The following is a 26,818-nucleotide window of genomic DNA, read 5'->3' as shown; positions in this document are numbered from 1 at the left end:
TCTATCATTTTTAGATGATCAAACAGCCCTGAAACACTACTCCTTAAAGATGACTAAGGCCAGGAGTCAAGATGGTTACCATAGAGACGCTTTATCAAATAATCCACAAAACAAGTGAAGAAAACAGGAGGAACTGCCGAGCTGAAACACATCATCAAATTGTTTCTGGAGAGACATGGGCTTCTCAACGGACTGAAGTGCTTTAGATATTCTTGAACTGTCTTCTTCCCAGATTTATACATTTTTTATACTTCTTGGTGATTAAAAGGCCATAGATGCCTTCAGTCCAGAGAGAATGCATTTGCGTCTCTATGCACGAGGGATGATTTGATTAATTTATTCAGGGCTGTGCGTATGGGCAGAGGGGGCTTGAATCCCTTAAAATTAGTCACTCAAATCCTTGAAGTAAAATCATCGCGCTAAAATGAAATGTTTTAATGATAGTTTAACCTCTGGGTGACACGGGATTATGAAGCATCTTTAAGAGCGAGCCTAGTTAAGTCTCTATTGTGGGAATCACCGTAATCGTCCATCACACCTACCTGCTGGGCTCCTCTTGACTGTGAAGGTAACAGTTCACCGTATTCACCAAAAAGCTGAACAGACGACTGTACAGGGACTTGGCCAGGAGGTCCCGGTAAAACTCAGCCATCTCCACGGTGTGTCGCCGTGTGATCATCTCTCCTGGGAGAGCAGGAAGGGGAGGAGGCATGAGCACAAGACTTTCCCTCGTTCAGAAGCCACCAAGCTGTGTCCTCCTAGTTATCCCTCCACATCCACGTGCAACAGAAGATGTTCAAAAACATATTATGACTCTAATAAACGAAGCCTCTGCCGGTGATTACGAAAACACATTTCTCTAAAGTGAGTGCCGTGCACACTTCGATCTTGTTTGCTGCAAATGTTGACCACAGCTTTTGGCCACAGCCTGGAGGGGCAGGCTGCATCATCTCCCTTCAGTGAGGGAACCGACTCTGTGCAGGGCCCTCTTAACAAGCTTTCTGATGACGGCTCACTGCATTGGATATGGAGTCCTCTTCAAGGACTGGAAAATTAGTTATATTTTCAATATTTTCAAAGAAGTGATCCTGCTAACCAAAGTGGGGGTCAGGAGATTGAGAGGAAGATTGGGCCTTAAGGTAGAAATTTCTATGTTATTCTCAAAGAGCTGGTGATTGAAATCTTGAGTGATAACCTTTTGAGTGGCGAATAGACTAGAGAAGAAACCAAGAAAAAGAGAAGTAAAGATGATTTGGGATTGAGGCTAGGCCAGCACTTATGCTGGAGAGTTGAGAGGGAGTGAGAATCTAGTTCACATTCTATGGCTTCGGCCAACCTGGGTACCACTGCAACTCAACCCACAGGGAGTCCGGTAATAGGATGCTGACCATGGGAAATGAGGACTTAGTGAGCTGTCAATCAACAGAGGCACAGGTAAAGGAGAACGGCCTCTGAGGCAAGCTGAGATCAAACAAACAAACGAACAAAAAAGCACCAGCAGGTCGCGAAGAGTCAAGCGGCCACGAGTTCAATGCCGCTGAGATGGAACCTCACGAAGTGGCGGTGAAAGCAGGTGTCACTTGTGATGCTATAGGATGGAGGTCTCTAGAGCCAACGTGACGGTGGGGTTCTCACCCACATGGCTGGGGAGTAAGGAGGGAGGCCTGGATATATTAAATTACAGATATTAATCGGGAGTTCAATGTTTCTTTAAAAAGTCATGACGGGGCTGGGAGAGGGATGGGTTGGGAGTTTGGGATTAGCAGATGCAAGTTATTACATATAGGATGGATAAACAACGAGGTCCTACTGTAGAGCACAGGGAACTATATTCAATGTCCTGGGATAAACCATAATGGAAAAGAATATGAAAAAGAATATATATAGGTATAACTGAATCACTTTGCTGTACAGCAGAAATTAACACAACCGTGTAAACCAACTCTACTTCAATTAAAAAAAAAAAAAAAAAGCCGTGAGGAAGAATAATGCCTTTGGAGAACTTCAGGAAAGTGTATTTCCTGATGCAAGGTCACTGGCGGGAAAACAGCTGAGGATGAAGCATAAAAGTGAGGTTTGGCCCCAATAATAAAGGCCTCTCAGGACCTCCGAAAGGGATGATATTTACTCTAAAGGAGTTGGCGCATCCTTTCAAGGCTGTCATCCATGGGTGAAAATCATATCTGCATCTCAGAAAGCTTATTCCTGAAGAGTGCGGAAGGAAGGTAGAGTGAGATAAGGCCAGGTGGAAGACTGATCAGATTCTCTTGCCATCACCTAAGAAAGACAGTTTAAGGGAGTGGGGATGAAAGTGAAGGGACGAGAGTGACAATGGGAAGTATTTATGGGGTAGAACTGGCTTGTGGCTGATCTACTCAGTGCAGAAGGAGGAGGACAAAGTGTCAGGAATGGCTTTTGGGTAACTCAGTGGATAATGGGGAGATCCATAAAGCTTGGGAACGTGGAAGGGGAACTCTAGGGATGAGGCAGAATTTGCAAGCCACATGCCAACGTATCTGCAAGTAGGGCCACTGGGAACAGAAGGTAAGAATAGCAGTGATTTTGAGAATAAACAATATCAGATGGACGCTGAGTCCTCAAAATTACAATGAAGAGGCAGCTTGGTGAGGCGATGACTTGTAGTGGATGAGTGAAGAGCATTTAGGAAAGGCACCCTCTTGCCACCGAGTGGAGATCCTACAGCGCAGAGATTCATCTCGGGAGTCAGATGGCATTAGAGTCTGATTCCAAGCATGCCATTTACTGGTGATTTCACGTCCAAAGTTATCTAGCCTCTTTGAATCTCAGTTTTCTCATTCCTTAAAATGGAAATAGTTAAGCCCACCCCTTAGCAATTTGGAAGAACTAAAAATTCCAACATTTATAGCACCTGCCACAATGCCCTCCAGTTCGTAAGTGCCCAGTAAATGGCAGCTCTCATCCTGACGGACGAGCAAGAGGGAAAAGGATGCTCTTCGCAGCCGGGCACCGCACACACTAACGCATCCCATGTTCCAACTGAATAAATCCTCTTGGATTGATGACTTTATTTGTCTAAAATGAGTCACTAGCTGAAAAAGGTGACCAGCTCATCAGAATGGCCTCTCAGCAGTGTAAAGATTCTCACAGAGGTGAAAGGCAAAGTACAGAGAAACTTACCCTTAAAATACTGGATATCAGTTGTTAAAGCAGATGCCAGTTCATCCGTTGATACTTGCAACATTCCAGCCACTAAACGAAAGCATAAAGTTAATACGTATTTTTGACAGCGAGAACATGGCATTGTATAATTGAGGAGTTTGTATAGACCCATTAGAAAATGTGTGCCTTAAAGAAACCAAACTACCACTGCAATTGGCAAATTCAGCTAGAGAAACAGTGGCTTAGAGGAATGGAAACGTTAATGAGTTCTCAGGGCTCCTGCATTAAATCACTGCAGGATTCTTTCCCTCCTGCCCTCACAAATGGCCCTGAATGCTTTTTCCCAATTCCTGGTTAAATTACTTCGATATGAGGCAAAGATAATGCTGGTCACGACAACCTGTGGCTTTAAGGCGTTTTGAAAAAACCTGGGAGTGACTGACAAGGTAATTTCAAGGGAGAGAGAGGTTTGTGACAAAATCTTTAAAGGGACGTAACTGTGTTCTGTTTAAATGTTCAGCTAATAACATGCTCCCCAAATATACGGGATGGCACGGGGCGGGGCGGAGAATACTTAGAACGATATAAATAAACCCAATTATGTGCCGAAGCACCACCGCTCTTACTGTGACACAAACGTACATCTTAGTCATTCACATAACCAGAAAGAAGAAAGAAGAAGAAAGAGGATACAGTTCTTTTTTTCCCCTCCGCCGCCCTCACTGAATCCCACTCCAGCAAAAAAGGGTTGATTCCACCTGACTTTTCTGTACTGTGTCGCCATCCACTGGCCAGTCTGCAAAGCTGCACATCGATGAGGTTACTGCTAGATCTGTCCCACTGACCTTGTTCCAGAAGCTGGAGGTCAGACACAAAGGCGGAGTCGGCCTCGGTCAGAGCAGTGAACCGGATGTCTCCAAGGTGTAACGTGGCCGCTAGAATCACACACACGTTCTCCACCTCCTACACGGTTGAGAAATAGAGGAGATGAGCGGCGCTGCTCAGAAGAAAGATTCAAAGACCAATCCTTTGAAAAACCTCCAAGTAGGTTTAAGAAATGATGTGCGTGCTATGGGGGGGGGCTGTGATTTTTCAGACCCAGAATGTCCCGTTAGAGAACTACCGATCTCTAGCTCAGAATCAAAATCGGGAAACTCAGTGTTCCTTCTGCAGCCGACTTTTCTGTTCCTTAAACGAGAGACAGTGAGGACGTGACGTGTTCTGATATAAATGAATGGTTTCCGGATAAGTATCAGGATGAAGCATGAATGGTTGTGTAACCATGGTCTGACTGGCTGGACATCACTTATAGGGTCGGACTTCACACGTGTCCCCCCAGGGCTGGCAGAACTGTTACCGGAGGCTTAGCCGACTTCAGGGTCACGTGGCTGCTTCCCCAGAGAGCATCAGAGTCCATCCCTTAGTTCTCTGTTTTGAAATAAACTGCTATTATGCTTACAGAATTTTTCATTTCTGCTGGAAAATTAATGGAGGTCTGATGAAAACATCCATGGCGAAATAAACAAAATGCTAATTTTTAAAAGTATTTTAAGGAAAACTCAGAAAAAAAAATGGACGTTAGCAGGAAGGATGAGAGTGTTTGCTGAAAGAATATCCGAGAACCTGGAAGGCTGCATAAAGAAAGAAATTAGACCTCAGATTTGGCTTTGGACAGTCAGTTGGGGTTAAGAATAAGAAGTCAAGGAAAAGCTGTAAGTTAAAAGGTACTTCCCCAGAATCACAACTATTTAGTGTTATGCTATCAATAGCAAAAGTAGTTGAGTCTCATTTAGGGCAAGTGACATAACCTTTTAAATTCCCAGTTTCCGCATTTGTAATTTGGGAAGAAAAGCTCCTGTCTGTGGAAGTTTTTCTAAGAACAATTCTCATTTGCTTTATAAATACACAGTTGACACGATATGGTCATTGGGACTTCTATGAATTTCCTCCAGAACTTTTAGTTTTCAGGACAAGATAGTTTTATGACCTTAAAATGAGAGCATTGAAAAGGATAATCTATAATTTTCAGGTATAATACTCTATGTTTGTGGCATTACTTAGAAATGTTTTTGGTAACCTCCACATCACAAACTAGTGTCTCTAATTGTATTTACTTGTGCTTTTCTGAATAACATTTTCCGAGCATCTTAAGCTCCTTGACACCTCCCTCTCCCCCTTTTTTAAAAAAATAAATCCAGTAACTCCTCATTAAATGTCCCAGTGCCCTAGGAGAGAGGTACTTCTGGATACAGACAGCAAGACTTCGCTGTGTCCTCAAGTATCATCCAGTTCAGTGAAGTAGGCAGAGCTATGAAAAGTAGCCCGAACATGGATTACAGCGTGGTGATGCCACGACAGAGGCAGGTGGAGATAAGCTGCTCAGGGGGCAGGGGCAGGGGCTGCTTCTCTGTGTCCACGATGGAAGACGGGCGGAGGCTCCTTTGTGGTCAGATCTCCTAGGACCACAGTCATAAGCCTTGATTCAAGGGTCTTGCCAGCCCAGAAATACCTTCCTCCCAATCTTATGGGACATGATCTTTTCCTCCTGTGTGGACCAAGTTGACACCGTCCCAGTCACCCCAAAGGATCAAGATGAAGTGATTACCTTCACATCGTTTGCTTAACTGCACACAGTTCTTTCACCAAAAAACTTTAAACTCCCTACTCGCTGCCTTAGGTGGAAGGTATAATTTGCTTGCCCTGCCTCTGAGGATCCATCATGGAGTTTTAAAGCCCCGTTTCCAAGCAACTGATCTTTTGGTGGAATGGTTCCTTACCCATGTCTATACCCCAGTTTCCCATAAGGAAGCAGAGGTTTCAGACACTTAGGAAGGGGAAAAACAATAAGAAAAGAGCACAACAGTAGCAAGTGCAAAGACAGAGAAGTACAAACGGGTAGGAGTTAGGGAAAGACAGTAATACAGAGATTGGATGAGCAGAGCAACAAAGAACGAAGTACCATATGATCGCACGTGCCTAGAATCCCATCCAGTCTCTGAATGGGTGAGGCCGGGGTGAAGGCCCCGAGCTAATTCATTGAGGGTGAGTCCCCACCTCCTTACCCTCTCCTTTTCGCCACCTTTGCACCCCTTCCACCCACTCCCTGCCCCATGAGCCACGTGGACAAGGGAAAAGACAAAGACCCAAATCAATCAACTTACTGGTTTAAGGAAAAAAAAAAAACATATTTAGATCTGTGACTAAAACTGGGCTCCTGAGCTACGGGCATACCTAAGTTACCCCCACGCGATCTTACACTGATCGCTAACGAGGAATTGGCTGTAATTCAGATTGACGCCACGTTGAATGAGGGGACACAGAGAGGATGTGTGAAGGAAAGAGACTGGTGGGAATTTGAGAGGTCTCGGGCTTAGGTCGTTTCCTATCTCTTATTCTCTAGCCCTGCGCCGTTCAATTCAGGAGCCACGAACCACACAAGACTGTTTCAATTTCAAGGAATCAGAGCTAAGAAAAATTAAAACTCCATCTCCCCGGTCCCACGTGGCCAGTGGCTGCCATATCGTACGGCACAGACCTAGGGCATTTCCAGAATCACAGACATTTCCACCGCACAGCAGTGGGTTTAAACCCTTTAAGTAGTACTTTTCAGCTTTGTAATGCTGGCAGGTGTTTGGTAATTCTTTAAGAATGAAAAAACTAAATCATGTTGTTGAAGAAGAGAGTTTAATAAGGTGATCAGATTACTTGTCAAAGTGATTCTTGGCAGTAAACGGTCACCAGGATCTGCCAGTCTTCTCTTGAGTCAAAGCAAAGTTCTTTGATGTGTTTTGCTCACATGGTTCCAATGGGCAAAGGTCTCCACCACCTCCTTGAAGACGGCAGTCCATCCTCTGCCTGTCTCCAGGGCACCTGTGCCCTGAGCGTACCCTTGTTTATGTCTATCCCGCCCTAGCATGCGAACTCCAGGAGCACAGAAGTGTTTTGAATGAATGATTTTTATAAATTAGTAGAGGGTTGGTTTTCTCAGTGTAATATTTATGGCATGACTCACCAAGTTACTGAAGCCAATTACATTCAGGGCTTGTTTCCAAACAGCGAATTTCTCCCTGTTCAGAGAATGCTCTGCTGTTGATACTTCTTCTCGAAGGGTCTTGCTCAAATACCTGTGAGGGGGAAAAGCACAGAGCTTTATGGCTAGGTGCGTGGTCAAACCCCAGTGGTTAAAAGTCACTTCAGCCATATTTGGTCTCCAGGGTAATGGAAATCACCTGGACATTGTGTCCCCATGTGTTTATAAGGCTTTGGTCCATACTAGCACATGATGTTTCCGGAAGGAAGAAAAGTTCTTGCTGTACCAGAACGTATTCACACAGTCTTACTTAGTTCTCCCTTGAGCTGCACCCTTTCCCGGAGAAGGTCACAAGTGTTTTGTGTATTTCATATAGAAATCCAGCAGGTTCTATTGTATGCTTTGTAATTAATATCTGTAGTCAGGATTTTAAATTTAGAGCCACTTGTTCTTTCTTTTTGTCAATATCTTTTAATTACGAAATGGTTGATGAATGCATTGATTTATTCCTTTCATTCAATAAACGCAAAGGAATCACGTACCAAATACACAATACTAGCAGCTGAGGATAGAAGGATCAGGAAGTCATCGTGGAGTCTCAAGAGCAAAGATAGTGTGTCCGTGGGCAGACGCAAGGGAAGGCACAGCTGTGACGCAGCGTGGAAGCAGGATAACAGAGATGAACTTGGCCTGATTTTGAGAGTGTAGGAAGGGGACAAGAAGGAAAGCTAGGGGCGGGGAGGAGGCTTCGGTTCCAAGAGTGACACCTGAGTAAGGTTTTCCCAAGCAAATCCAAGACTCAAGGGTGTCCCTGGAATAATTAGCAACACCTACAAAGGCACAGAGGCTGGAGCACGCGTGATGTACGTGGGGAACTCGCGTAGGTCAGCCAAATGCGAGCCTCTAGTGAGAGGGGCCGTGGGTGATGAGGTCGGACAAGTAGCCAGAGTTGTGTGTATCTTGCAGAAGAGTTTCCATGATGTCTTGGAAGGGATGGGCTGTCCCGAAGTTCTTGAAACAAAGAACAGGTATGAGCAGATTGGAGTTTGAGAGAGAATATTCTCGTAGCCCAGGGAGATTCCCTGGAAAGAGATGAGGCAACTGAAGAAGCCAGTGGACCCAGTGAGAGACCAGCAGGGAAGAGAGGCAGAGGAGATGGAGAGGCAGATGGCTGGGAGGAGGGGCCTGGCTGGTCACAGGGGAGGAGAAAAGAGAGGCGTCAAGAACGCTTTGCAAGATTCCGTCTGGGGAAGCGGGGTGTATGGGGGCCTCATTCATCCAGAGAGGCGTCCCAAGAGGAGGACTGTGGTTTTGAGAAAGGTTGTATTTTACCACAGTCGTGTTCACTTTGAACAGCTTGCTGAAGTTCAAGCGGTGTTCCAAGAAATAATTGGCTATAAGGACCTGAAATTCAGAAAAGACTAGAAAATAAGGTCTGGAAGTCATCAACATGCAGATGACTAAGCCATGGAAGTGGATGAGCTCCCCAGAAAGGAGACGCTAACATTTTAGGGATGAAGAAAGAATTAACAGCAAGGAGACCATAGGAGCGAGGGACAGGATGGTGTGGGCTCGAAGCACACTCCGTCGGTGTGGATGTGGGGTCTGGGAGGACTTCTTTGTCCTTGACCGTGGCTGGGAGGGGTCTAATGAAACAGCCCCGTGGAATAGGCGGGGACTGCGAGAGACTTCAGGAGCTTATAAGCTGAGGCAGAAGCGCATGAAGACTGGAAAAAACTTTAAAAGAAACGGAGAAGGAAGTTGCAGAGGAAGGAAGAGGGTTTGGGCTCGGAGCACAGTGGAGGGACACTCACTGCCTTCTCCACATTTGGGTCAGGGGACTAATATGGTCCAATGGCCAGAAGCATCTCAGGGAGTGGGGGAACCACTGCTTGTGGCTTCGGTTTTTTAGGAGCGAAAGTAGTTGAGGTTTAGATGACGAGGCAAAGTGGCCTTGAGGAAGGTCATGAGAATCTAGGACACTGGCTGTGGAGAAGGGACATCACTGCCAAGCAGGGGGACACAGGAGGTTTAGCTGATGCAGCCGAGGACCAAGGGGGAGTTGAGGACCAGCTCCTGGGGGCTTTCTCTTTCCCCAGAGGATGAGTGAGCTGGGGTTTGGGGCCATGGAACAAAAGGTAAAGGTCAAGGGCAACCACATTAGCAAGGGGTTGGGTTAGGATGGTCAGAGCCATCTTGCCTAAAATTCACAAAATTCTAGTGACTAAAACGTCTTAATGACAAGCAGTTCTAATGACTCTTAATTTTTCTTGTTCTCACAACAGTTTTCCATCCATCTTCCTGGTGTCATCTTTTCTTTCCCACTTGTTGATCACAACATAGGTTAGACTTCCATTCAGAGTGGCCACTTGACATCTTGCAAAGAGTAATTAGCTCCTGGTAACATTACAAAGTCAAATATGCAAAACACCATGGTTCCTTTTCACATTCTTAAAGTTAATCAATTAACAAGCTCCACCTATGGGGAACTCAAATATTTCTTTAAACCTCAGCATATGGTGGGAATTTACAGCAGCTCTGACCTGCTCCCATGAAGCAGTGTGAATGTAACAGTAAAATTCTGGGCAGAAGGAGCCATGGGAAGTTAATCTGGGCAATTTAGACAGGGCTATTAAGTCTGTAATGGTTCAGGAGAAACCCAATCAAACTAGGGGATTTTAGAGGGCAGTTGGCCTGATGGCAGGAATGATGCTTTAAGATTCACTGTGTTTTCCTCTGTAATCAGAAAACTTGTTGGTATGAGGATGATCCAAAAACACAGACCTCAATGTCTCCTATGCAAATTTTACATTTCTCCCACTATTCAATAATGTGTAGGTCGATTTCACTAGAAATATAGGTCTTACTGATCAGCAAAACTGTATCTTAAAGTGGGAAAATTAGTACCAGAAAAAACTAAAAGTTTACTTTCTGGAGATGAAAAGTGCTTGTTTTCCCTCTGAAATACATCACCTAATAGTGAAACCACACACAGGACAAAGTAATCCTAGAAAAATAGGCCTAGTAAAATATTACAACCAAGAATCTGAGACAGAGGTGAGTTCTATTTGACCCTTTCTGATGACATTTTAAACTTTTATCTTAGTATCTATAAAATGGAGTAAAAACAGATTAAAAGTGAAGTAAACTCTCCATTTCTAGTTCATGAGGATTTTATGATAATTCAATAAGGATGTGCTTTCTATATTCAGGTTGCAATGTGCATGCAGAATTAGAGCACTTCCTGGAAAAAATATATCTTGCATATGTGGGGAGCTTTAGTCAATGTGCTCTGTCATTAACAAATCTCTTAATCAGATAAATAACTAAGCCAAATGAAATAAGGAACATTTTGAGAAATTATAACCCATGCTATTAACAATGTAGAATTGTTTAAACTATAAAATACGCTTGTCTGTTCTGAGATAAAAGGAGTAAATAGATAGAAGAAAAAGTTCATAGCTCTCACTTTTGGATTATTTTTTCCCATTGTGAATCACTCGAAGGTTTACAGTCACACGTGCATTTCCACGTTTTTAACACTTGAAAATTGGTAAGAATGACCGTGGCCCATGGTTTATAGACATCCCTGTAGACTAGCCATGCTCCGCTGATGTTTCCCCCCTAACCTCAACAAAGTGGTCGAAACCCACCGAGGTGAATCTGTACCAGTGTTTCATCTGACAGTTTCCAACTATGTCACCTATTAATTAATGGTTCCACAATTCCCAGTATTCAAATCTTAGAACTCAATATTCAATGTCTTTTATATTATCTTTCATGTCTCAAAATCATACACTTATAGCTCAAACAATCTGTTGTTTTTCTTTATCATCTCCTTTTAACTCATACATAACTCGGAACAGTAACGTTTGGCCACGTATAGATAATCTCTCAGTGTCCAGAGCCAGAAACATCAGAGACTTAGCATTTGTGGAACCAAGAATCGTTGCTGTTTTGTTTTCAAAAGATTTGACACATCAAGGGATGCCCCAGATGTTGTTTCCACCATGGAGAAGACTATAACAAACAGGCTGTGCATGTTAAAAATCATAGACGGATTAATGCTGTTTGACTAATTCTACTCAAAGGGAAAGGTGGTGAGAACTGAGAATGTGTCAAACACTCCACTGGATATTTCAGAAGCACGTCCCAGTTAATGGTCACATGGAAACTGAAAAGCAGAGCTATCATTGTGCCCATTTAAGCTACAAGGGAGCTGAAGCTTGTTTAAGATTTCCAAGCCGGGAATTGGCCAAGGGACACACGCTCCATCCTGACCCCTCTGGGCCTCTCAGCTCAGTCACAAGTCTCCCGCAGAGGGATGGGAGGAGGAAGAAAATTGCATAGCATCACAAGGCATCTTCCTCAAGTTAAAATTTTGCTTAAAAATGCAGGGGGAAGGTAAATAACAAGTGGAATTATTATTATACATGGATGTGTTTTAAATAGAATGCAGTTTCATGAGGTTTTAAGATCTCATAGGATATTTTATGATTAAGTTATTCTCTTCTGACTCAATTCTATACTTGCACTACAGGCATGAAACAGAGTAGCTTGTAACCAAGCAGGACCCTATGGGGCCTTCCTGGGACAGACTCCCTTCCACCACCCCGGCATGTCCTCCACCTGCCTCTTGTTCATGGAAAACTTTAGCTTCCTAGGTCTTCCCTGAGTTCCAAAGAATGAACATAATCAGAGAAGTGAGAAAATGCAGAAGCAAAGGAAAACAGTCAAGTAAGACAAAATAATAATAGTTTAACCATTAAACAAAGTCAAGGACCTTTAGCTTCTCCTCAAGGGCCACAGACGCTATTCTGAGCCACGTTCTTTGAGCTGCTTTGCAGATACGGAAACCCCCCACAAATGGAGAAAATTAACTAGATGCTGCCCACAAACACATAGACCCCAGACTGGCTGGGACCAGAGGGTTGATGATGTTGATGCCCAATCACCTCACCACCAACCAGTCAGAAGAGTGTCCATGAGCTGATCACCCTGCAACCCTCTCTCTCACCTTGTCTTCAAAAACTTTCCCTGAAAGCCAACGGGGAGTTTGGGTCTTTTGAGCATGAGCTGCCTGGACTCCTTGCTTTGGGCCTGCAGTAAATGCTGCCCTTGCCTTCACCACGACATCGTGGTGCAGACTGGCTTCACTGTGTGTAGGCAAGCGGACGCAACTTTGGTTCGGTAACAAACTCACAACTCAGCAAAGCTTCTGAGAAATGCTTCCGAGCACGTGCTGAGTCTCTGGGCAGGGTCTCTGTCACCATGGGGAGGCCTCCAGGAGAAGCGGGTGCGTGGTTGAAGCATCTTTGACATTACAATGGAATTTTGTGATGGTCGGTTCAGTCACACTCCTGCGACTTGAGGAACGAACTTAGTAGCTCTAGAAAAGCTTTTTTTGTTCGTTTGTTTGCTTTTGATAGGTTCCTTGGGTCTCCCCCCAACTTTTTTTTTTTTTTACAAAACCTGAAGGTGATTTATTTTGAACAACTAAGTTTATAAATCTCATTTTTAAAGATCACTATGAGAAAAGCACACATGCACCAAATATACAAATAACTTTGTTTTCACTTACATAAAAAAACAGCAAACCAGACGAATGTATATTACAATTGAACAGTGCAAAATTCTACTTGGGCCTTGAATAAGAAAAGGTTTTCACTACAGTTAAATTTATTTAAAATAAGTCAGTAACAACAACTGTTGACTTGTGCTATTTCTAGTCAACTGTCCCATTGTTCCAACTTGTTGATTTTCATGACAACAAACAGCATTCCAGGAATACAGCTTCTAAGGTGGGTCAAATTTACAGTCAAAATCATGTGTGTGTCTGTGGTATATATGCCTGTGAGTGTGTGATTGAAGGTGTTGGGGGGGGCACGCGTGTGTTGATACTTACGCTTTGTGGCAAAGGAAAACAGATCCTGGAATAAAGTTCTTCTGTGTAGAGGGGCAAATTAAAAATGCTAGCTCCCCAGCATAAGGCACCCTTCGGACAAGAGGACTGGGAATCATTCAAGGTGGCAGTGATTTGATCTGAATATCACATACCAACAATGACCTTTTGCAAAAAAAAAAATTTCAAGGGCCTGGGTCCCCCTCCAGGCACCCATACCCTCCTCTCTCACAGCCGAGCCGGACGTATTAAAACTGCAAATTTGCAATTGGTGGATGACTAAGTCTGGAGATGTAATGCACAGCACGGTGATTGTTATAAACATCAAAGTTCTAAGACACTGGATCTTAACAGCTGTTCCCACAAAAACAGAAACGATAATTATGAGAGGTGATGGAGGTGTTAGCGCTAGAGTGACACCACGTTTCGATACATGAAAGTATCAAACCAACACCTTGTACACCTTAAACCTACACAATGTTATATGTCAATTGTATCTCCAAAATTAACTGATTACTTGAAGAATAAATGAACAAACAAAAACAGCTGCCCTGCCTGTGCTCACCAGGCACCCTTGTTAGGCCGACAGGAGCTGACTCTTGTGGGGCTGCATGTGTGCCTAGGACACATGGGGAATGAAGGCTCAAATAGAAATTTAAAAAAAAAAAAAAAAAAAGGAAAGAAAAAAAGAAAGAAAAAAGCTCACTACCTCAAACCATGTGCCGGGCCCATTCACGGGGTCTGGGCTCTCAGACCACAAACACTATCTGTTGCTGGTGTTTGATCTGCCGCATAAACACAAAAGAACAATGTCTTCTCGACCACGGGCAAAGCTGCCTTCTACTCGGGGAAGTTTAATATGTAAACAGAAACCAGATAGGGCAAAACCAAGCAGTTGGCATCAACAAAGGCAGCCCTGTTTACTAGTTTATGAAGGAAGATGGTAACCTGCTGCTTCCTGCACCCCGACCCCACCTTTCTCCTCAAAGGAAATTCTTTTCTTTATTGTTTTGAAACTATCTGGAAAGTATTAACTAATTTTAAATCCCCCCTCCATGGAATCTGAATAAGATTTCTTATTAACCACAGGTTCAGATCTATAATTCTCCCCCAATGAAAATGTTAATATATTAGCCGCAAACTGTTTAGTTTGGAGAGAGGAAAGCCTGCCAGTGGTCTTCAGGAAAAGAACAGAATCCATTTAATAAATCACGCATTCAGAGCGACTTCGGGTCTTGTGACATTCCCGGAATAGTTTGTCCATATTTTTCTAATCAGTTGGAATATTTCTTCAAAACATCTGGCGGAACAAATTCTAAACTCTTACCATCTTTCCTGGTAAGAATGCCTCTGTGCTTCTGATGAACTCACTTAGTTCTTGAAAACAAAGGTGGAGACATCAGAACAGAGCGGCTGCCTCCCGCCCAAAGGGCCCAGGACACGTGCTAGGGGGCCAACCCCAGGCAGCACCCTGCTCTCAGCCTTGTGTCCGGCAGGGGCCCCTCCTGCCAAAGGAAGGGGCGTCTTTTCCTTCTTGCAGAGACACAGAGAACCAGCAGTGATTACATGAGTGAATCAGTGAAACGCGGAGAAAGAGAAGTTTTTGCTCAGAGCAGGTGGCTGGGCCTGGCCTTCATGTACCTGTTTAACTGGCCAAGGCCTGGGGGCTGCATCTGCCGGGTGGAGGAGGGGCGTTCTGTATTCCTCCCCGAGTCCAGCTCACCCCAGGCCAACTCTGGCTCTGGGTGGGAGGAGGGGCAGCAGGTGTGTCCATATAAATAGGCCTTGGTCAAGGCTGAACAGGCGCAGAAATCCTGCTCAGGGGAAATCTCACCAAAGGGCCTTGTGTATAAGATCACATCCATGGCACCCGTGATGAGGGATAAACCCAAAGGTAACCCTGTGTCTTAAATACTGAGCGAGGTAGACACCTGCACCGAAACGTCTGTAATCTGTAAATGTTCCAGAAGATGACATTCCCACACGTGACCATTTAGGGACAGTTACTACGGATGCATGGTTTCCGGCTTCTCCTGGGACCCGCCACGCACTCGCATGGGTGTTCGTGCAGCGCTAACTACGTGAAAACTCCACGCTGCGTGTAACCTACCAACATATCAAGTAAGCTTTTGCAAGTTGGCAGGTCTAAAGGCAATTTTCATTTCCTCTCAAGGGAATTACTTCTATTACCCACCCTATTCTGCCCTCCTTCCTTCCAGTCTCACTCATCAGGATAACCACCATGTCCAAATCCTCCTTCCTCCCTTGCTGGGTGGAAATCTGACTACCAGGGTTGACGTTTCATTCACAGTGAATCTGACAGACGCACCTTCCTCCAGGATCCCCACAGTCTCCAGCATCTGGAGATCAGCTCAGCTCACCTCCCCCCACTCCCCAGGGTTGGTGGGAGGCGGCTGCAGGGTCTCCATTCCCACCCATTCTAATCATCACCCAAGCACTGCAGGAGCCTCTGTCTCCAATCTTACGTCCAATCCACTTTCCTCCATGCAGTCAAGGTGGAAATTTAGTGAACTCTCTTCCCAAATCAAAATGCGTAAATGGCTTCCAGTTGCCTTTGCAATACTAACTCCCTAGTGGAATCCATGCCCTTCTCCAGCTGCCGGTCTTGACAAAGTCACCCTCGTTCCCTCTGAGCTCTCGCCGCACAGAACTTCCTTCCCTCCTTCGTACAGACCCCGCTCTCATCCATCTCTGTGTCCTCACTCACCCTGTGCTCCTCACTCGGAACATAATCCACACACATCCGAAACCCAGGACGAGTCCTGCTTTTCTTCACACGCCACTGGCTCTGGGGAGTCTTGGAGGCTGGATGTCCTTCCTATGAGCTCTGCAAAACTCTGCACCTCCTTCACAGCAGTGCTTCATCAGACCCTATTATAACTGCCCAGATCGGTATTCCCACTAAAAAGGCAAGGCCGGTCTTCACATCCCACCCGTAGGGAGCAGGCCAAGTAGCTGTCCGTCTGGATTGGAGAGAATGAGTGGACACGTGTGCTCTCCATCAGATCGATCTTCCCAAAGTTTACTTACTGCCATCATGTCACCTCTCTGCTTGTATGTATTTCACCTGCATAATAAATCCTACTTGTTTTCCACAACTCCCCGTAACACAGCTCTACCCCATCAGACGATGCTTATTCTGTTGCACTTCCTGTGCTGCACCCTCCTCTCCCACTGCAGCTGGCCACCATATAACTTGACCCTGACCCACCGCCTGTGCTTTGACACAACCCACCAGGATTCTCTTCCTGCCAGACCCCTGTGCCAAGGCCAGACCAGGCCACACACCTGAAACAAAACCCTCTCCGTTTTAGCCATACTCTCTGCCTTGTTTATGTGTCAACCTGGCGGGGCCACAGGGTGTCCACATATTTTATTATTATTTACCATTATTATTCTGGGTGTGTCTGGAACGGTGTTGCTGGATGAAATTAACACTTGAATTGCTGACCTGAGTAAAGCAGACTGCTCTCTACTTCGATAGGCCTCATCCAGCCGGAGCAAGAAGGCTGACCTTCCACAAGTAAGACGGGACCCCTCGCCTGACTGTCTGAAGCCAGGACGTTGTCTTTTCCTGTTTACAGACTCAAACTGAAACGTCAGCTCTTCCTGGGTCTTGAGCCTGACTGCTTCTGGATTGGAACGTATACTATCAGCTCTGCTGGGGCTCCAGCTCACTCACTGCAGCTTTTGGGACTTCTCAGCCCCATAATTGTGGGAAATCAATTAGATACACACACACGTATATATATGTATGTCTATATAAACACACACACACACACATATACACACACACACACACATATATATACACACATAGAGATTTGTTCTTCCCCACTTATTCACACATTCACACACTTAAATATTTAATAGTTCTCATTTAACATATACAACTTAAATGTCAATAATTTGACTCTTTTTCGATAGAGATCATGTCAACCATGTTCCTGATATAGATTTTCCTTTTTTTTTTTTTAATAAATTTATTTATTTATTTTTGGCTGCGTTGGGTCTTCGTCGCTGTGCACAGGCTTTCTCTAGTTGTGGCGAGCAGGGGCTACTCTTCGTTGCGGTGTGCGGGCTTCTCATTGCGGTGGCTTCTCTTGTTGTGGAGCACGGGCTCTAGGCTCACAGGCTTCAGTAGTTGTGGCCCACGGGCTCAGCAGTTGTGGCTCGCGGGCTCTAGAGCGCAGGCTCAGCAGTTGTGGCGCAAGGGCTTGGTTGCTTGTGGCATGTGGGATCTTCCCGGACCAGGGCTTGAACCCATATCCCCTGCATTGGCAGTCGGATTCTTAACCACTGCACCACCAGGGAAGTCCCCTGATATACAGTCTTATAAAACCTAAATCAGTACTGATTGTGTGGTCGTTTTCATATAAACCTGAACGTTTCCATACGTGTCTCCACATTTTCAGATGCCCCTGGCTGGTTCTGCTTTACCTGGTAGGTTCCCAACGTGCCTGAGAGGAGCCAGAGGTAGTTGGTTGATAAGTCAGTTGTGAACACAAACTTTACTTTTTCTTTGACCAAAGTAGTTGGTAGTTGGTTGATAAGTCAGTAGTGAACACAAACTTGACTCTTTTTCTTTGACCAAAGTAGTTGGTAGTTGGTTGATAAGTCAGTAGTGAACACAAACTTGACTCTTTTTCTTTGACCAAAGTAGTTGGTAGTTGGTTGATAAGTCAGTAGTGAACACAAACTTGACTCTTTTTCTTTGACCAAAGGTTGGCAAAAGTAAGAGAAAAGTCGATGCTATGAAATTCAATCATTCTTTTGCCAAAATAAAACCAAAACAAACAAAATCCCAGAAATACTACAATGAGGAATTTCTTTGGGAAATGTTCTAGTGAAAAAAAGCTTAGTATAAGAAACAAACATGCAAATATGTGACCAGAGGTGATAAACCTGCCTTAAATTCTTTAAGGAGTGGCAGGAGGGAAGTATGAGAAAAAGGAGGGGAGGGGAGGAGTGAGGAAATAGCAAAACATTTCTAAAGAGAAAAATAAATCGTTCACTTAATTAGTTTGATGGCCTTTCTGGATAATGTAATTAGACAAATAGCAAACTTAACCTTTCTGGAAAAAACTGCATGTCCACAAGCATGAAGGGAGACACAAATCCCATGTACAAAAGCTCACAGCCCTGGCATCACGATAGCATCCAAAGATTATGCTAGAATGTCTCTGTCATATTAGTAAGAAACACCAGCATCTCCATTTTAGCAAACTGGGATTTTTTTAAAGAAGTTAAAATGAGTAAAATAAAAATACACTACATCCATAATTTTAAAAAGAATTTTAAAATAAAATTCAGGAAAATGTCAACCACAATACCTTATTAAAAGGCAGGTAATATCTAGTAAAGTAATCCTGTCCAAGGCTAAGTATGCAACTAGATGATTCCAGAAATGGAATATTAGAACTGGTTATTTCAGGAGAGATTCATAAATGAAACTAAATATCCCGGTTTTTTTGATAAATATCAATTCTCATTGAAAAGCCAAATAAAATTGATTGTTAGCACACACAAAAATACTCCTTTACTCATAATTGACCCTGATGACGTCAAGAAAAAAGGGATGGAAAATGTGGCTTCTGCTCCAGGACCTGCTATTCTATTGTACCTCTTTTTGCTATTTTTGAATATTTTCTAGAAAAATATGTCTGTTGGACCTGTCCCTGTGATTATAAATGTGCTACATATTTTTGATAAAATTATATACTATATAAAAATATAGTTCACATATAATATTACAACACGGAATTTAAAAAATCAGAGCCAAGACAACCTAAAGGAAAAATGACTGGAATTAAGCCATTCGCACTCAAAGTGAGCTCTTTGCTGATCCTCAGTTCCCGTTCTAAACTCCTCTGAACTACGCCACTATTTCCACCTGTATGCTAAATCTGAACTACTTATTAATAAAAACAAAACACTACTCGTGAAGTAACTGAGTTCAAATAAGCGTTCAGATAAGTCCAAATAAGTGACCCCTATGAGCTCACCAGTGTTGCATTGTGCTTTTAGGTCAAAATCCTTCTACATAGAAAAATAACATGTACAGAAAAGGCCCAGGCACGTTGCCTGTCATTTTATCTTTACATTTACAAATTAACGGAAAGTCTAACGTTCTGAAAACATTATTGTTGAAGGTCAGAATGTTGTGCTCCACATGTAACAGTCTAATTGTGAGATGATAATATGAGAAATCCAAAAAGTTACACAAGAATATTAAAAAACAACCAGTTACATAGAAAGGTACAGAATCAGTAAAAAAATGTTCAAAACTAGTTTTTCCAAAGATGGATTCTGCAATCTTCAAGACCAGTAGTCATGACTATTTTGGTCTTAATATGTTCATCCTTCTGGTGGAATAATTAACATTCTGTTTTAACTTTTCCCTCCAGTACTGAGGAAATGAAATGATACAGTGACCTACCAGAAATCAGGTCCCTCTTTCACTATTACTACCACTATTACTGTTTTGTCATTCTTTGTAGAAATAAATTTATAGTTTTCTAAACCAATTCCACTCTTGAAAATGTTAATAAGTAACATTTTAAGGACAAATATGATGGAGCTCAGATGCATCTTCACTGTCAAATTTATTTTCAATTTTCAAATGTACAAAACCGTACACTTCCTTAGAAATGAATTGAAATGGATATTTGGTACTGCGGATTCTTTAAACAGGATAGAAATCCCTCTGATAGCTTCTTTCTGCCCGATCTGCTGCTTCTAATAACTTTAGTGTTTATATTTCAGGTATTAAACACTTCAAAGAGTTAAGCCTAAATCTTAAATTTTATGAAAATAAAAGCTTCTAAAATTAAGAAGATTAAAATCAGTAGCTGTTCACTTCTCATTTGTTAGAAGACAGACAACTTAAAATTGGGGGGGCGGGGCAAAAATTAAATTACACAAATTAACTAAAACCGCAGTTGTCATGATTTTTAAAAATGAGAGGGATCATGGCCGATTTCCCCGATGTGATGAATTTCGGAACGTTTTATTTGTTAATGAGGTAGGATGGCCTCTTTCTCACTTTCTTTCTTTTTTCAGCTCCTCTCCCAGAATGATGTTCCTGTCCTAAGCACCGTGGTAACAGAGGAGAAAGAAGTCCAAAGGAGGCACAGCACAAAGAAGAAAACATCTAGTCGTAGGTTTTATCTCTTCTGTGCTTTGTTTTTATTCCTCTGGCTTCGAACCTTAATCAGCTGATTTTGCTACCAGCTCTAAATCTCCTTCTCACTTCCCACTGATCTCCCTTTTCAGATAAGAGATCTCTTCCTGCTGAAATTGAAAATCTTCCACTAAATGGAATCAATCCCACGTTATCAGCCAAAGAGAAATCAAGATCCATTTGGAAAGGTCAGATACGGCAGGACGTTTAAAATGTTGACGACACCACATTAAACAACGGTACTGCGTCTAGATGATGATCTAGAGCAGGAAATTGCTCTAAGGTTTAATGACATGCTGCCATTTTGCATTTCAGCAACCACTGTATATTATGATGTGATCCCAGTAAATAATATTCTTGTAGTTACAGCAGAAATTTAAAGGCAACATTTTATCAACCATAATTTAATTTACCCAGCGTCCGATGCTAAAAATACAGTGTTTATGTTTGGACAACAGGTACTCATATAAATGTTTTTATACTTTTCCTTTTGGGGGGCCAAAATAGTCGTTTCTATCACTGGATGGACATTCTTATCATCACTGCAAATACGCTGAGTTTCGTTCATGCATCAGTTTATTCACTGTATCTTCAGACGTTTAATTTAATACGAGTCACACTCTCTTACTGGGGCCACAGGCCTGAATAAAGCAGGTTTCCTACACCCTCGTTCCTCACTAATAGAGAAGGTTTCAAACAAAAATTTAGACGATCAAAATTGCTCTGTTAGAGATAACCCTGTTGCTGTAGGTCTAGGCTCCTTTGGTGACTCAGAGAAGATTTATAAAGACAGACTGGAACAAATTATATGCTCGTGAGAGACAGAGCCCATGTTTTTGTTATTATCCACTGCTAAGTTAAGATAGTAAGGCTTTAGCCAAGTAAATGAAAATACTGAGCGTATACATGTGTCAAGGATTGCGATGACTGGGATTCAAAGATGGAAGAGACCAAGTTCATGTCCAGGAACATTACACAGTCAGCAGGGGAGACAGAAGCACACAGATAAAACTGTAGCAGTGTAGTGACACATTACGTCATACAGAACACTAACATATAGAATAGCAATGATGACTTACTAAGTCTGGAAGGCAAACCGATATTTGAAGAGGTGAACATTGTGGTGTTTTGAATCCTGAAATGCTCCTGCATGTTTCAATCCACCATCGGCTGGATCAGAAACACTCAATGAGCATTTCAATTAATAACGGAGTCAAATGTTAGCAATTCTGTAAATGCACTTACTCTCTCAGCATATTGTCTAAGAGGCTTTATAATCTTGGGGATTCTTCAAACATTAAAAAAAAATCCCTTGTCTAAGGGAAGCGAACTTAGAAGTAATGCGGATACTTAGAGGAAATGTGCTTGTAATAGTAATTTTATTATGCAAGACAAAGAAAAATAGTCAAAAATAGAGTTACTATTTGAAACAATAAGAGAGGATTTTAAAAAAAACAATCTCCAATCAAAGAAGAGATAAAACAAAGCACTATTCATGAAATGCAGACCTGTTGGCCTCGCTGGTATTCTCTGGAAGCTAGGAATTGATTATACTACAAACTCAAAACACGGTCTATTTATGCCAATTAAGCCACAAAATAGATTATTCTATGTATGCATAATTAAACTGACTTCTAGATATTAAGGCAAGTTCAAAGTTAATTACACAAAATTAATTTGATTTGAGACAAGGAGGAAGATGTGTTTGTAGTACCCAAAGCAGTAAGACAGGATATGCTAATTTTGAATGAATTTGAACTTTCATTGCTGCAGTGAGCTTTCCATAGCAATGCCTACAAGAAAGGGCATTTCTCTCAATGGAATCAGTGTCTGGGGAACATTCTTTAAGAAAATAAAAGGGCAAATGTGTATGCTTGTCCGTTTTGTGGCTACTTCATGCATCTTTGCAGCTCACTCTTTCCAAGGTGATCCTCTCACATGGAGTAGATTCCTTCTCTCCAGATGCTTTCCAAAGAGGGAGGGGGCAGGGGCTCACTGTCTGTCCATCTTCAGGTTCTGTCTCCTGCCATTGACCTCTGAGGACCTCTCCATTCTGGCTGCTTCTTACTTGAATTGGGTTCAGTCCTGCAGATTCCACCAGAAGCATTCCTGCATCAGGCACCAGCGGCCAGTCCTCCGGGGAAGCTGTGTGTGTGCCGAGCATCTCCAGCCGCGGCTCCTACCGAGGACCCAGGACAGAGTCCCCATCACAATCGGGAGGGGGCTTGTGTTCAGTAGAACATACAGCAAGTAATCCTTCTTGTGAAAAATAAGTAAAAACGGTCTTCTGTGCAACCTACATCAAACTAGTTGAGTTTTATTTCATTCTTAAAGGATTCACTGTGAAGAACAGCTCAATGTGATAGCAGATTTATATCCGATAGATCTCATTCACTTTAATACTTCAGTCACGTGTGTCCTCTGCTGTTTTGAGTGTTCAGGGTCTCTTTTTATTACTAATGCATTTCACAAAGGTTATCAGCAATCAGCAGATTCATGGTGAGGGTTTACAGATACAACACGTGGGTGATTTTCCCAAGCTAATGCATTTGATGTATGAGATGATTGAGAAATAAGATGAGTCGTCACTGCACAATGTTCTGTTTACCATGAAATGCTTAAACAGGTGAGAGTGCGCAGCATCCCAAGGGCAAGCTCTTCTACACCTGGACACCACACACACACACATCATATTATACATGACCCAACCGGTTGTCAACAATAGCACAGCATCACCATGTATCATGCCTCCTGTTGATATTGATGTTTTGAGTACTTTATTTCCTATAAAAGTGTTAGATGAATCTGTCTAAAAGCTAAAGCTCTGGACTAGCTAGCTCTAACAATACTCCCAAAATAAGTACAGAAGTGTTTAGGATTTGTCCAAATATTTAGCTATAATCAAATTTAGTAATATCCATTTCCTGGGTGAACGTAAAGATGCTTCCAGTCACACACACACACCTCGACGCGATCTATTCTACATGTATAGACAGCTCACATATCTTAAAATAACTTAAAGCCAGTGTTCACTCTGGATCTATAGTGAAGAAAAGGAGTCTCTTCATCTCTCCAAGACAGAAATATATCACTAGGGAAGTGCACTTCTGGGACCGTGTGGACCAGAGAAACTGCACACATGAGAGTAAAGGAGCAGTCCCTGGGTTGCCCAGAGGCAACCGTGACCTGAACCTTAGGGTTTACAGGAACTTTGGTGTATTCTATTAACCAAGGGGCTAAGGTCCACACAGGAAGGAGAACATGGTTTTGGCCCTAGAAAGTACATAAAGCTAGACAATCAAAGGGCTTAGGGAAGAGATACCTGCCCCACAGACACAAGACAGGCAACTCACTGGGGAAACTCACTGGGGGGGATTCTGGGAGACAAAAGTTATACCCACAGACAGCCCTTTCTTGGTTTTAGAGGTTTAAACTCAGACTGCATGTGTGTCCTTAGGACATTTTAACTAAAGAATTAGCATAAAAATGGTCCCAGGTGGGTAACACTCCCTGAGCATCTGACCAAAGGGAGAGAAACCCTCTAGAGGGTAACCCTTGACTCAGGCCACGCAGGACTCTCCCAGCCTGGCCACCAAGAGGCAGCAACTCACACCCCTAAGGACAAACACCAGGAGAAATAACGTTCCCTGAGCAGCTGTCATCAGACGTAATAGACAGCAAGAGTAGAAGCCTGAGAGCTCCAGATAATACAATGACTGGTTACAGACGGTATGACAAATATGTTTAAAACAAATTAAAGAACTGAAAATATAATACGAGAAAAGAACAAGAAACCGTATTTAAGAAAAATCAGATTTGATTTGAAAGAACAAAGTAGAACTCTTAGAAATGGCAAAAAAGTCACCGAAATTAAAATGCAAAGTATGCATTGAACATCAGATTAACAGCTGCTCCAAACAGAGAAGTAAACTACGAGAAAGCACTGCAGAAATTACCCAGAACGAAGCACAGAGAGATACAGAGATAGAGAACATGAAAGAAGTTAGAGGAGGAGAGAGAAAATGAAAAGGAACAGCATGCATCTAACAGGAGTTCCAGAGGGAAAACGGAACATTCACAGAGATGATGGCCAAGAATTTTTCATACTTGGTAAAATACATGCCTCTGATGATTCGCAAATCGAAGTCTCAAGAAGAATAAACAAAGCAAAATTTACACCTAGAATCACTGCTATAAAATTAGAAATCTATACACACACGCGCACACACACGCTCATAACAATGTTTATTTATACATCCATTTAATCGCACACCTATTCTGTGCCAATGATGTTGCCTGGATCTAGAGGCATTAAGTTGATTAAGTCATGGTCTCGAGGCTTAGAACATTTGCTTCTTAGGGAAAGACAGCGATGTAAGCACACAATATGTAACCATGATGAGGTCCACAGTAGAGATAAGCACAGAACGTGGAGAGACTACCTGTGACCACTAAGGACAAAGGAAGGAGTCAGGAAAGCGCCAAAGGACAGAGGGACTCGAGATTAATGTTTAGAATGAGTGTTTTCCAGGTGCAGGAGGAGAACCCAGGCAGAAGGAAGAGTGTCAAGGCTTTCATTCATCCACTCATTTACCCACTCATTCATTGATTCATCCACTCATTCACTGATTCATCCACTCATTCATTCATTCACTCATTTACCCACTCATTCATTCATCCACTCATTCATTCATTCATCCACTCATTCATTCATTCACTCATTTACCCACACATTCATTCATTCACTCACTCATTCTTTCATACACTAATTCATTCATTCACTCATCCACTGATTCATTCACTCATTCACCCACTCATTCATTCCCTCGTTCCCTCATTCATCCACTGAACACGTTTGGCCAGATTCTTTCTGCAGGAGGACAGAACGCTTCATGGGAACGGGGAGGAGATTAGCGTGGCCAGGAACAGATGGAGATATGCATAAATAATTCTTAGGCAGACTAGAATGCTTGAGAGCAATGGTTTTAGAATTTTTTTCCATCATGAAAACTTTGAATACTAATCTTAAGGGATTCCAATATATAAAACAGGTAAAACAGAGATGCTCAGTTAAAAGAGGAGGTGTGTATTTAAGTGTGCATGGGTGTAAGTGTGTGTGTGTGTTCACAGTTGGAGCCCTATGATTCCGAGGTCCCTGTTCTCGTGACTGCATTTTATGAGTGAATGTCTCTATTAGGTCATTCTTATTCACAGAGATTTTATACTTCAGCAGCATTCTATTAAACGGACTACTTCTGCTCATCTATTTTATCTAAGTGGTTACGGCTGGTACATATGTGATCTTTTTATTTTTGCATATGTTTGTTTTGTAACTCAAAACATTACTGAAATATATTATTAGAGAAAATACTCTGCCACTGATTTACTGGATTTTCTAGGTGAGCTTTCATTTTACTTATAATGGTAATTTTGTCTTATCCTTGATAATGTTTATTCCTCTTAATTTTCTTCTCTGATCACAATGATTACAACTTTAGGATCAATGCTAAAAAGAATCTGGATTTATTTCACAACTAAATATGATATCTTGAGATAAATAATTTTTTTCATGTGAAAGACTCCTTTAATTTCTAATTTAAAAAAAGATTTGGGAGTTGAATGTTTTTGTCTTTTGGCACCTACTGAAATGGTCAATTGATTTTTCTCTTTTTACTTATTGATGTGATGTATAGTACTAATAATTAAATTTCTTAATATTGATCACTGAGTAGCTTCTAATGGATTGCTAGATTCTATTTGCTAATATTTTATTTATGCCTGTATATCTACAAGTCAGATAATTTCTATTTGTTTCTTTAATCGGTAGTTCTTTTGATATTTATCATAGATATTCTGGATTTAAATTTCTTTTTAAAATTTTGACACTGATAAAAGTTTTAAAAGTGGAACATACAGATAGCCAATGGATCGTTCTTCAACGATGTGAAAATAGCAACACTGTGACATATTTAGTTCAAATCTTTGTTTTTTACCAATAAATTTCACAGATAAAGTTAACATCCCCATCTGTCCATTTCACCCTTCCTTATCAGAGGAAATCAGTATGATCAATTTTGTGTCTATCTTTTCAGTGTATTTTTTTTAATTAAATTATAGGGGCTTCCCTGGTGACACAGTGGTTGAGAGTCCGCCTGCCGATGCAGAGGACACGGGTTCGCGCCCCGGTCCGGGAAGATCCCACATACCGCGGAGCAGCTGGGCCCGTGAGCCATGGCCGCTGGGCCTGCGCGTCCGGAGCCTGTGCTCCGCAATGGGAGAGGCCACAACAGTGAGAGGCCCACGTACCACAAAAAAAAAAAAAAAAAATTAAATTATAAATGTATGTATCTATAAAATATGTAATATTATTGTATTTAAAATTATATAAATATTATTTATATGTACCATTCAGCAAATTGCTTTAACTCAACTTTAGATTTATAAGATCTATTCTTACATACAGTTTAGGTTCATTTACTTACATTATTTTAAAATACTCTACCATGACCACTGCCTGATTAATTTATGCATTTCCTCAGAT

At 42.3% G+C, this 26,818-nt stretch overlaps 1 protein-coding gene across 4 annotated transcripts in view; it reads right to left on the bottom strand.

Moving 5' to 3' along the window:
* MYO16 (myosin XVI) overlaps positions 1–26,818 on the bottom strand; it is a 530,197-nt gene that overhangs the window by 191,051 nt on the left and 312,328 nt on the right. For all 4 annotated transcript variants that reach the window (XM_030856764.2, XM_060288080.1, XM_060288082.1 and 1 more), the window contains exons 17-20: positions 7,154–7,265; positions 3,987–4,104; positions 3,160–3,231; positions 543–684 (exon numbers count right to left, since the gene is read on the bottom strand). In XM_030856764.2, coding sequence (XP_030712624.1) covers positions 543–684; positions 3,160–3,231; positions 3,987–4,104; positions 7,154–7,265 — 444 coding nt within the window. The remainder of the gene's footprint in view (positions 1–542; positions 685–3,159; positions 3,232–3,986; positions 4,105–7,153; positions 7,266–26,818) is intronic.

The sequence above is a fragment of the Globicephala melas genome, chromosome 18 (genome assembly GCF_963455315.2).
Source record: "Globicephala melas chromosome 18, mGloMel1.2, whole genome shotgun sequence".
NCBI classification, from domain to species: Eukaryota; Metazoa; Chordata; class Mammalia; order Artiodactyla; family Delphinidae; genus Globicephala; species Globicephala melas.
Note: the sequence above shows the minus strand (reverse complement) of the source record. Positions and strands in the feature narration are given on the sequence as shown.